The sequence below is a fragment of the Poecilia formosa genome, unplaced genomic scaffold, assembly GCF_000485575.1.
Source record: "Poecilia formosa unplaced genomic scaffold, Poecilia_formosa-5.1.2 Scaffold25, whole genome shotgun sequence".
NCBI lineage: Eukaryota > Metazoa > Chordata > Actinopteri > Cyprinodontiformes > Poeciliidae > Poecilia > Poecilia formosa.
The window spans coordinates 2,955,517-2,967,261 of record NW_006799964.1 but is presented as its reverse complement, the minus strand read 5'-3'; the positions used below and the strand labels follow the sequence as shown (position 1 = coordinate 2,967,261).

Here is an 11,745-nt window from a genome sequence, read left to right as displayed (position 1 = left end):
ATTGTTGTTTTTGCGTCACTAGGCAATATGGCGGCTCATTGTTTGGAACCTATGTGAAGCTAGCTAGGTTTCGTTCAAAATAACCATCAAAAATGCAATAATAGCACCTTACAGTACTTAGACGTTTTTTTAAATGCGTAAAATGGTTTAACGCAAATCGTTTTGCTTTAAAATGCTTTATATAATTCGCATGTATTCCGCATGGATTACATGCGGAGTAAACTCACCTTAGCTTCGGTGACATGCTAACCTTTAAGCTGTTTTAGATACCACTGGTGGAAATAAATGTGAGTTTTTATTTCTACAACCAAATTTCCTCAAGTTGATGCAATGTTGGGATTCTTATCAGCAAGACAGGCCGGTGTGGATGACCCTTTGCGACTTAGACGTGCTGAGTCAACGAGAAGGTGAGGGAAACTGTACGATGAATATTAAATATGCTGATGTATTCTCTGGTAGATTTGAAGTGTTTGTAAATCGTTTATAGCTGGCTAAGTTAAATGGCTTGCGACACTGTTGTACGGGGAAGTTCTAATGACTCAAGATTAATATAAATTAGATTTTCTAATTCAAGTATCTGCGTGATATTTATTGGTTATTTAAACATCTTGTTAATCATCATGCCAAATAATTTTTTATATACTAACTGGAATATCTCAAAGGAAGCGTACCAAAGTGGTATATTTAAATTCTTTGCTACTTTATTAAAATAATTTTTCTCTTTTACCCTCGAGGGTCATTACCCTGATACATTTTTCATTTTGTAGGTCAGAAACAGACAGGTGAGGAAACCCCTTGTCTAAAGAGTAAGGCTGTAATGATCGAAGTTGAATTCAGTTCAAAAATACTTTCTTCATCTTGAAGGAAAATTAAATAAGATCTTCAAAAAGTCGTTGTGGAAAGTGATGATGTGAATCAAATATCTATTAGATGATTAGATTATAATCATCTTGCTTTACAACTATAATAATATAATGTGTACTATTAGTATATGAGTAAAGAATACGAAGAAGCAGGCATGGACTAAAATTGCACGTCTTGTGGCAAATATTTCTAGCTTTTATAAAACAGCCTTTAATCTGATAACTGTAACTTTACCCCACTGTACCCCAATGTTTATTCAGCAGATTGTTTTCAAAATCTGTCGTCTTAATATCAGGTTTCACGCAATTTCTCTCTTTCTGTATCTGTCAGAGTCCTCAGTCTGAAGCTAAATCCTGACAGAGATGTGGACCGGATTCATGGAAATGGGATTAATACCATTGACATTGATGCAATTGAAGGCAGATAGTAAGTTCACTCAGTCATCATTTCCCTACAGTTATATTTCACAGAATTAATGTTATTGGAGTTCAAGTTTTTGTTTCATCACTATACTGTTACACCTGTGCATATTACTAAGACTCGGATTTGTAGTTAACCAGAGCTATCCACTAATCTAATAGAAAATATTCTTGGAAAAAGTGATAAGATCCCAATAGGGCAACATATTTGCAGTATTCTATTTTTAAATGCCAATTTACAAGCAGCAAATTATGTTAAAGAATGGGAGTCATGTAAAATTCATACATATTTAGACAAAGTAATTTGTTTTGAGAATAAATATTTTCCCATTTGTTAGTATGTTGTCTGGAGGGGCAGATGGAGTTATTGTCATCTATGACCTGGAGAACCACAGTGGGAAACAACAGTACACCTGCCGACCCGTCCGGACTGTTGGAAGGTAAATGGCAACTTATTTATGTCATCCGCTAGAGGGCAGCAATCTATTATTGTTCTGTTTTCAAGTTGCTCACAAGATTTTTTTGCAAGGATGTAACACAACACAGTAATTCATTTTTATGTCCTACCAATACTAAAACATGAACAGAAAACACTATTTAGTGTAGTTATGTCAGGAGGGTTTGACTATGATTTTTGTTTTCACAGGTCAAGTCGACATGTCCACAAATTCAGTGTGGAGACAGTTCAGTGGTATCCTTATGACACAGGAATGTTTGTCTCTAGTTCCTTTGACAAGACCATGAAAGTGTGGGACACAGAGACTTTAAAGGTAAGCCGTGATCTCTACAAAACGTATTTACTACAATACCTCTGTGCCATAGCATTTGATATGCATCCAATGCATCAAAGAGATCTCATTGTCTAAATGTATCAGTCCCCAGAAGAGTTAAAGCCAAAACTACAAAAAAAAAATATATACATGTTGCATTTAAAATAAGAAAACCTTCTAAAAAGAAGCAGACCAGCCCTACACTGTATTGATGGTTAAGTCAAGCAGAAAAGGCTGAGCTTTTCACTTGTTGATGTTAATATTTTTTTTAGCTGTAGATGCATACTTAGCAACAAATAATCAAGTTTTCACTAAATGAATGCTGTTATTGCACCTTAGATGCAATAACAGCAATGTTTTGCTTACTGAAAAAAAAAAACTGAATTATTTGCAATTTTTATGTATTTTCAAATTGTGTGAATCTTAGGTGATTACCGTAAATCTGCAGATGTGCCAATGTTTACGTCTGATTAATTCTCAGAATAACTGATAGAATAATAGATTACTAAAATAATTGTTTTTTTATTATACTTGATTTGGTGCCTCAGGGAAAGTGGAGGGATTTATGAATGTCGGGCCACATGATCAAAAAACCTCCAGGCCTCTTCAAGAAAACTAAAGTTTTAGAGGAACTTTATCTGTGATAACAAGAATTATTCAGAGCATTGATCCAAGTCAGTGAACAAATGGCACAGTAGATGCATGTAGATGCCTGCATAATCTAAATTCTTGTCACCTTCCTAAAATAATAATAATAAGTCATTTTTTGCCAGACTTGATACTAGCAAAAAAAAAATTCCCTTTTGACTTTGGCCATTATTTTAGAAGTTGACCAATTGGATCACTTTTCAAAGAAAATTGGCCAAATATCAACAACTATGCAACAACAGTACTATGCTTTTTTTTATTTTTCACCTTAAACATCTGTTTGATTTTTAACTTAGTTGTCCGTGTTATAGAGCACGTACATTTTCTGAATTGGTTTCTTTTGCTATGCCACAAATTTTCTCCTTACAGGGTGTGTAAGCTTTTTATATTCACAGTCTACCTCTTACGTTAACTTCAGCATATTGATTCCCTCTGTTTGCACTTCCCTCCACCTCTCGATCTGTCTTTCTTCTTTTCTGCTTCATGCGTCCCTCCGTTCTACGTCCCATATGGCAGGCCCAGAGCTGTGCTAGAGTTACGCTGGCACCACGGTTGCCTCTAAAGGTCGCAGAAGGGACAGAAAAGAACCCACTAACCTTTTAATTAGTTTACTCTATTTGTGTGTGAGCGCCACGCAAATGCACGCTCTCTCCTTTTTCCAAATGTGTTGTGTGTTTTGCATTGTTGTTCTCTTTGTCTCTTTTTTTTTTTCCATTTTTGTGTGTGACATTTGTATGCAAACAGATCCTCCTCTGTATGTGTGTGACTGAGTGTTTGTGCAACGCCCCCCCCACCACCACCCCGCCAACCCCCTTGTCCTCCTCTCCCCACTGGCACAGTCCATGCTCGTGCTGGCACTCACTGACAGATGGAGCACACAGAAGCTTTTCATGTTTGCAGAAGAATTTGCATTGTAACCACCAGTGGCTGCCCGAGTGAGCGCTGAGCTGCTGTGCCTTCTCTCTTTTCCCTCTTATATTCATTTTTTTCAATGATCTTTGTTTTTCTTTCTTCTTCTTTTTCTGCTGACATTTATCCACACCAAACCATAAGGCTTCTGTTGTTCAATTAATCTGTTTAATTAATCATCCGATTTTAAATTGCTCCCTTTTTCTTTGTTGCTTTTTTGTTTTAGCCAGCTGAAGTTTTTGAGTTTGAGGGGAATGTCTACAGTCACCACCTGTCGCCCATTGCCAGGAAGCATAGTCTCATCGCAGGTGTGTTTTCTCTCACCGTGACTTGTTGCTCATCCTATTAACACGAAACATCCTCAGAATTTTCTTGCGCTTCCTGCGTTGTGTTCAAACACAAAACCAAGGGCAGAAATCCCTTGGTTTCGGTTTTTGTGCTACATGTTGCTCCACAAAACAACACAGACAGAACCCCTCGCAACGCACCTCAGGCTGTGAAATGACATCAACCCGGAGGGGACAGAATAGGATCAGAAACTGATTACATATGAGCTCACTTCAGCGGAGAAGCATTGTCGGAATCTCCTCGTTCCCGGATAACGAAGCAGGACCAGCAGGTTCGTCGGGCCTGCTGAGTGTGTGTCCTCTCACAAACACACTGATAAGTTCCTTGTCGCATACAGAAACCAGTACATTCAGCCTGCCTCCTGCTTCAAGACCAAAGGTGTTCCTTCTCAGACAGGCCTGTCAAACAGGTTACAGGCATCCCCCACACTGTGGTTTTGTTTCCATGGAAACAAAGGCTTTTAAAGGAAACTTCCTGAAAAGCAATTTGAACTCACATATTTAATGTTTTCTATCAAGTCATACTTTAACCACCATCTAAAGCAATAGTTGGTTTTGTGAATGATGTATATCTGCGTTTCCCTTTTTCATGACTTCAAAAGGAAGAGGGTGTGTGAGTCTGTCGCTTATCACCAGTTGTTTTAACCAAATCTTATCTGTAAGATTCTAGAATTTTAATGTTGTGAAAAATATTCTGACAGAATTTACATGAGGGTAATTGCTGGATGCTAATAGGAAGAATTGTTATTTTGAAACCACGTAAATAAACTATGATTGGTATCATATACTTTGAGGGCTGTGCTTATCATCTGTTTCTCTTTTATCACTGTTGTAATTTAAGACAAACCTGTGTGTGTGTGTCTGTGCTTCCAGTTGGTACCAAAAACCCTAAAATTCAACTTTGTGACCTGAAGTCTGGTTCACGGATCCACGTTCTTCAGGGTTTGTGTTCTTTTGTACAATAACTTTTGACAATTTAAAAATGTTTAAAATAAGATTAATCTTTCTGTGCATAAAACATAGCTACAACATAGAATATAATTGTTTTTGTTAAAACTGATGTAATCATCTGGACTTCCTTAAATAGATAACTTTTACCTCTTGGCATTAAATCATCAAATGAATTTGACTTCACTGTTATATTTGGGATCAAATGAGAGTAAATGTAATTGGACCTAAATCGACTAAATATTGGGAGTGATCGGAACTGAATGTGGACCGCACTGGACTGCAGACGTCTGATTATGGTTTTAATTTGTATGTTCTGTGAATAGCCTTGAGATTAGATGTGTGTGTGTGTGCGTGTGTGTGTGCGTGTGCGTGTGTGTGTGTGTGTGTATATATATATATTTTTTTTGTGACTTTGCTCTGTGTAAATAAATAGAGCTGTATTAAAATAGATTTAACAGTCAGAATTGGTCAAATGTTATATTTGGTGAAGTCTTGCAGTAGAAATTCAAGGAAGCACGCAAATAGTTGATAGTCCTGAATAATAAAAATTCTTAAAGTTGCATGATGAGTATTTTTCTCAGAGTTGACATTCTTTTACATAGATTTGTGACAAACTAAATTCAGGATAATAAAGAAAGAGCTTTCATTTTTATTGGATCTTAAAGAAGTTGTATTAGACACAAATTTGCATTTGAGAAAGGCAGAATAACCAGTCTTGCGCAAACCCTAATGGGAGGAACCACAAGAGAAAAAGGCGTTCTAAGTTCATGACGATAAAACCGAGGCTGTCGTCAGTTTGTCAGCAGAGCTTTAACTAGGCACATGGCTAAAGGTTCATCTAAATGCATTCACAAAAAAGGGATGCATCAATTAGGGTTTAACTGATTAGTTCAAATTTCTCTCTTTTTTTTATTTTATTTTTTTTTTCCAGTTTTGACTAATTCCGATTCTTCTTTTCCAAAGACATGTTAACGTATAAAAGATTCAAAAAAATAAATAAATGCACTGCAAATTCTTTGATGCAGGCAGCGGTTTTGAAATAATAAAAAAAGTAGGAATTCTAAGATTATACCCAATAATGCACCAAAGGTTATTAAAAGATAAATTATCCTTTATCTGATTTACAGTGAAAACAGAAAACATTTATCAAAGCACAAGCTATTGGTTATTGACTTAGAAACTCAAAATGGTTGTAGTTTGTTTTGGTGTATTTGATGAATAAAGTTTAAAATCAGTATGGAGCTTGGCAATCACAGCTCAGTCAACCTAGAAGAAATTCGCCATCATTTCAAATCCCTCAAGAAGTGATTGATGCATCTCTAATGGAAATTTTCTAAACCTTTGTAAGCTGTCGATTTGCACAGTATGTGTGGTTGCGTCCATATTTATGTGTTAACCAGTATAATATTTGCATATCCAGGTCACAGAGCAGAAGTGCTGGCTGTGCGGTGGTCGCCAAGATACGAGAACATCTTAGCAACTGCCAGGTAAGCTCTGCTTTGCAGCAGTATGTATATTTTTTCTTAACTGAACCTAGTTTGCCGTTTGAGCATCGTACACAGACGATGCTAATTTAAATTGTCGCGATCTCCACTATGGTGTGGCCCAGCTGATTGTGGCATATGACATCCCAGCCATCTGGCCACATTTAGAGTCAAGGATAATGGTAACACGTCCCTACCAGACAGGCAATGTGGTGGTTTAGTGGCGCTGTCAGTTTAGCATATGGTGGATACAGTCCCCACCTATTTTCATGCCACATTAGACCTGCTAATTAACCCACTGGGATCGGTGCACCACTCTGCCTTTGGATTGTAAGTGATTTTGAAAACTACTGGCACAGCGAGGAGCCTAGAGTAATGTACGGATGTTATAATGAGCCAAGCATGGTAATTCCCAACAGAAAATTGACCTTTAAAAACAAGAATTAGGGTACAAACACTGTTGTAAATAAACAATATTGAGCTTCTTTTTATTGCAGATGCCAGTCGAAATTAAAACACACTGGCTTCTGTCATGTACGGACAAGGAGAAAGTGAGTGCGCAAATAATGTCTTTTATTCCTTCCTCTAAGTGCAGACAGCAAGGTGAACATTTGGGATGTGCGGCGAGCTTCAGGTAGTCTTTTCACTTTGGATCAGCACAACGGAGAGAAGTCGAAAGCCTCGTCACAGGCAGGTTCGTTTCCCAATTATTCAGGCTGTTATAGTAAATTATCATGGGCTTAGACACCTTCAAGAATTATCATACCTATTTTCACTGCCCTGTGATTTTTTTTAACCATCAGTCGTACTATGTTGTACATAAATGTTACAAAAATATATCATAAATCAATGTAAATGATAGGAAAATGACTGGATTGTTGTAATTTTGAAAGGTCTGTGGATGCACACACATTACTGAACCCATAAAAATAGTTCTCTATTGAAACATGTTTATGTACGCCAATACCTTTTGAAATAAAAAATAACTTTGTCGTAAATGTCCAGCAGAAGTGGAGGAAAACATTCAAATCTAAATGTTTTACATGTTTCTGGTTAGAAAACACAGCCCATAACGGCAGAGTGAATGGTCTGTGTTTTACTTCTGATGGCCTCTACCTCCTAACCACCGGCACAGATGACCGCATGAGGCTATGGAATAGCGCCACAGGGAAAAACACGCTGGTAAGGTTCCCGCAATCTGATTTTGTCCTCATAGCCATCCTTGATTTACATTTCAAAAGACACAGCTACAGAAGAAAAAAACCTGTTTCACTGGCTGAGCATCTTCTCAAAACATGTACAAATGGCAAGTAAAAATACATAAAACTTACTGCATTCCTTTTTTTTTTTTCTGAGAACCTGGCTACTAAATGTTAAAATGTAAAATAAAAGTATATGATAAATAGACACCACAGTTAATAAGCTTATGAAACTGAGGCACAGTCTTTACTTAAAGGCCAAAAAAACATCTCTTTGGGTCAAATGTCAAACTTCAGTAATGATTATGTAATAGGACACCTTGAACCACCTTAGCCAGATGTCTAAGGAGTGAATCAGAGCTACAGTAAGTAAGAATTTGACCCAAGGAGAAAAGGTGTTGATGTAATATGCCCATTTGTATATATTCTTCTAGTTTATGTGCAGTGACATTTTTAACCATTTAGCAATGAGAATTATTTAGTTTCACAATCGTGAAGCTAAATAATTCAACCATCCCACACATCCAGTTTCTTTTCCTGTTTCTCTCAGGTGAATTATGGGAAGGTCTGCAATGAGAGCCGTAAACGGCTGCAGTTCTCCGTGTCTCACGGCTGCAGCCCAGAGTTTGTGTTTGTGCCGTGCGGCAGCTCGGTGGCGGTGTACGCTCTGCACACAGGAGAACTGATCACTATGCTGCGGGGTCACTACAACAACGTGGACTGCTGCGAGTTTCACCCAGACTACCAGGTGAGACTCTCCAAAGTACCAGGCTACACGTGGCCCCCTATCAGCACGACTCATTAGTTCCGGATCGGTCCGACGTTTCTCTCCTGTGCGCTTGGAAAGTCCATGTCAGGTTGTCTGTCTTCTTAGTTCATAAACCCATCACCTCAGCTCTCAATGTGACAGCCACTCCCTTTGACAGATAAGATTTCCGTGTCAACATTTGCATCCATAAATTTAAATGCAGGTGTTCTTGTGGAGCTGAAGAAGCAGTTACTCCCATGCTGCTTGCCGTTTGTTCACAATTCCCACAGTTTGTTCATAATTCCCACAGTTAGACCATTTCTACACACATTAAACTTAATGTGTGTAGAAATGTAAAATGAAGTTTAATGCTTCATTTTTAATAAGTCAGGACAGTGAGGACTGTTTTATTTTAGTCTGTAATGTCACTACTAAGATCCGCAACTGACATCTGCTTGAACTGGCTGACAGTTCAGGACTGTACAGCAGCATGAAATTATTCTCAGCTTTCAGCTTAGCTGCGAAACACCAAATGAAATTGAAACAAAAAGTTCAGTTTCACATCTGTCCACTTGAAAATGATTTTTTTTTTCTTTTTTTTTTAACTGGAACTTGATACAGAAAATACTTGTTTGTGATGGATGCATTGTTCTAGGCTGTTGTGGTTCAAAATAAATGTTAATGTGTTTTCACAAACTTTACTTTTTGTCAAATAGCCCCAAAGTTGTTTACTTTATGTTTCCCTTCCTCACTTTGTCACTTCCTTTTGACATTTCTTTATGTCTTTTTTTATTTTTCTTTCTTCTTCTTTCTTTTATTTCCATCTGTTTTTTTGTGCTCCACACAAAAAAAACAGACAAAAAACCCACAAGTATTTTAATTGTAGAAATATTTCCCCTAAATTCTTTGTAAAATTTTGTATGTATATTTTAAAAATTTGCACAAAAAAAAAAAGATAAGACAACTCCAGAGCTGTTAAATATTCTCATAAATGCTGTGTGTAATAGTCATATATTTTATGGTACAAATTTCTAAAACTGCATGGCAAGTTGGTAAACATCAACAGTTTTCTGCTGACTTTTATGTATATTAAATGTCAATAAAGTTTTGTTTTGGAGATTCAGATGAATCATGTAGGCTTGTTGCCATGTTCAACTTTTAAACAAATGGAAATATATTACTGACAAATTATCAAAAGAGCAATTAGATCAGCTTAGATTAGTTGTCTTTAAGGAGGGGCGCAGAGTGTCATTCGACCTCTGTCAGCCTTATTTGGTAGTTTGTGCATCCGGTGACACACACACACACACATTTTCGACGTGTGACGAATAATAAGAATGTTGCTTAGCAGCTCATCACCTCATAGTTCCAAGAAAGGACATTTAGTCCTGAAAGCATACTTTTTTTATTTATTCCTGTTCAATTACATTGAACTCAATCATTCCCAAAGCTAACTCAATGTCTCTGAGGAGACAACTTGCTTGAGTGGCTGTTTCTAGGTCCTTTAATTACTGTACACTTGGCCCCAATAACTGAATTTAAGGCTGGCGCCATTGGGAAATTGTTGTGGGGACTTTAAGGTGACACGTAGAGATGCTTGTTTGTGTGCAGGAGCTGTACAGCGGAGGTAAAGACGGTAACCTGCTGTCGTGGGTACCCGTCGTCCGCACCGCAGACGTGGAAGAAGAGCCCAATGGTGAAAATAAGGTACAGGCCGTTAAAAATTGAAAGTATCAACAGAAGAAAGAATTCTGAAAATTAAAGAAACGTCTAAGATAGAGCTGACTTTAATGACTGCTTTTGTTTTCACTAGAGATTTGAGCTCAATGGAAAATCTCCACCCTTTTAAAGGATAGGCTGTAGGTCTGGTTTCAAAGCTCAGACGAGAATACTCAAACAGGTTTTTCCTTCTTTTGAATGCTCTCCCTCTTCATATTTGTCTTTACACAGGTCTTTCCAAATCAGCTTCCAGTGTGCGTGATTAAAAAGCAAGCCCCTAAAACATTTCACGTGTATTTAGTACACAACGTGCCTGAATCAGTTTGTGTGACTTACTTTGATTGATGCTATACAGTTTTTGAATCCCATAAAAACAAAATCCATCTGCGTTTGTTTGCCATTTATTCAGTGCCTGAACAGTAACTACATTTCAACTCTAAACATCAACAGTATCAACACTGCCTTTGCAGTCATGGTTTGTCAATATTTTAATTAAAAAAAAAGTTTATCTAAAGTAAAGCCTATAAGAATCTCACTGCTTTGGATTTACAGGTTTCCTAATGTATTTTTTAAATGGCATCTCAAGTTTGATATTGCAAAGATTTTTATTACATCCATTATTTTCATATAATTTATTTATTTTTTTAACCATTACTGTGTGAAGAGTGGTGATAAAGGCAGAAAATAGAGCCGCCTCCTAATGAAGTTCAGAAACGTGCTGGAGTGGTTTTGTTCTAGTGAAACCACAAATGTCATCCTGGGAATTTAAATTATGCCAAGTCAGCATTATCTGGAACACGGCGACACTTGTTAGTAGTAATATGTCACAAATATCCGCCGTGTTAATGTTGTAAGTTACATGTATGGTTTATTTTTGTGAAGGCTCTACTCAGAGAAATGCGTCGTCTTCGCATGTGAAGCTGATGTAGATATTTTAATTCCTCGCAGGTTGCTGTCGGCCTTTCTGCTGTGAACCCTGCCTTTCAAGACAACTGGAGCAGCGATGAAGATTAATAAGAAGGATCGGAATGTGCGGACGGCCGAGGCACGCCAAATAAACTAATTAAAAGCTAGTGTAAGGAATTCTCTTTTTGGGTTTATGTAAATTGCTGCTGTCAGATGTTTGACAGCAGAGACGACAGCCTTCAAAACTTATAGAAATATGTAAATATGTGTTTGTTGTTTTGCATAGAACTATAATCAATGTTATGTTTAGAAACATTTGATACTAAATTATACATTTTCCGTTGCTGTGCTATTTTGAAGTGGCACCAAAGGGACCTTTTACAAGTAGAGCTCATTTTGTAGCCCCATATTTTTTTTTTTTTTTTTTTTTTTTTTTAAATCAATAAAATGTTATTTTCAAAAGTAATTTGATTTCGTTTTCGGTGCTGCATCTATTTGTATTTTGAAAACCAGTGGTGCTTTGTAACAGCATTCAAAACCATTGAACTTTTTTTTTTTTCCATTTTATCATGTTAAAATCACCAACCTCAATGTGTTTTATGATAATTTTTGGTGATACACCAACACAAAGCAGTGCTTAACTGAAGCAGAAGGAAAATGATACATGGATTTCAAATTTTTAACAAATAAAAATCTCTAACTTGCAGTGTGCATTTGAGTCAGTACAACATGTAGAACCACATTCTGCTGCTCTCAGAGCTGCTGGTATATTTTTGAGATT

General features: G+C 37.0%; 1 protein-coding gene across 4 annotated transcripts; it reads left to right on the top strand.

Moving 5' to 3' along the window:
- The first annotated feature begins 27 nt into the window (after positions 1-27).
- On the top strand, positions 28-11,435 carry ercc8 (excision repair cross-complementation group 8). 4 transcript variants are annotated; one of them, XR_001661642.1, is made up of 13 exons: positions 28-407; positions 1,195-1,290; positions 1,622-1,723; positions 1,930-2,053; positions 3,837-3,918; positions 4,831-4,899; positions 6,329-6,395; positions 6,983-7,086; positions 7,450-7,574; positions 8,142-8,339; positions 9,951-10,046; positions 10,153-10,239; positions 11,007-11,435. XR_001661642.1 is itself a non-coding variant. In XM_007548158.2 (12 exons), exons 1-12 carry the CDS (start codon positions 331-333, stop codon positions 11,070-11,072), a joined length of 1,206 nt encoding a protein of 401 aa, XP_007548220.1. In that variant the 5' UTR covers positions 28-330; the 3' UTR covers positions 11,073-11,435. The 4 variants fall into 4 exon arrangements, 3 of the variants coding, with proteins under 3 accessions (XP_007548220.1, XP_016525007.1, XP_016525008.1); XM_007548158.2 differs by lacking the exon at positions 10,153-10,239; XM_016669521.1 differs by having other exon boundaries at positions 10,153-11,435.
- Positions 11,436-11,745: the final 310 nt, after the last annotated feature.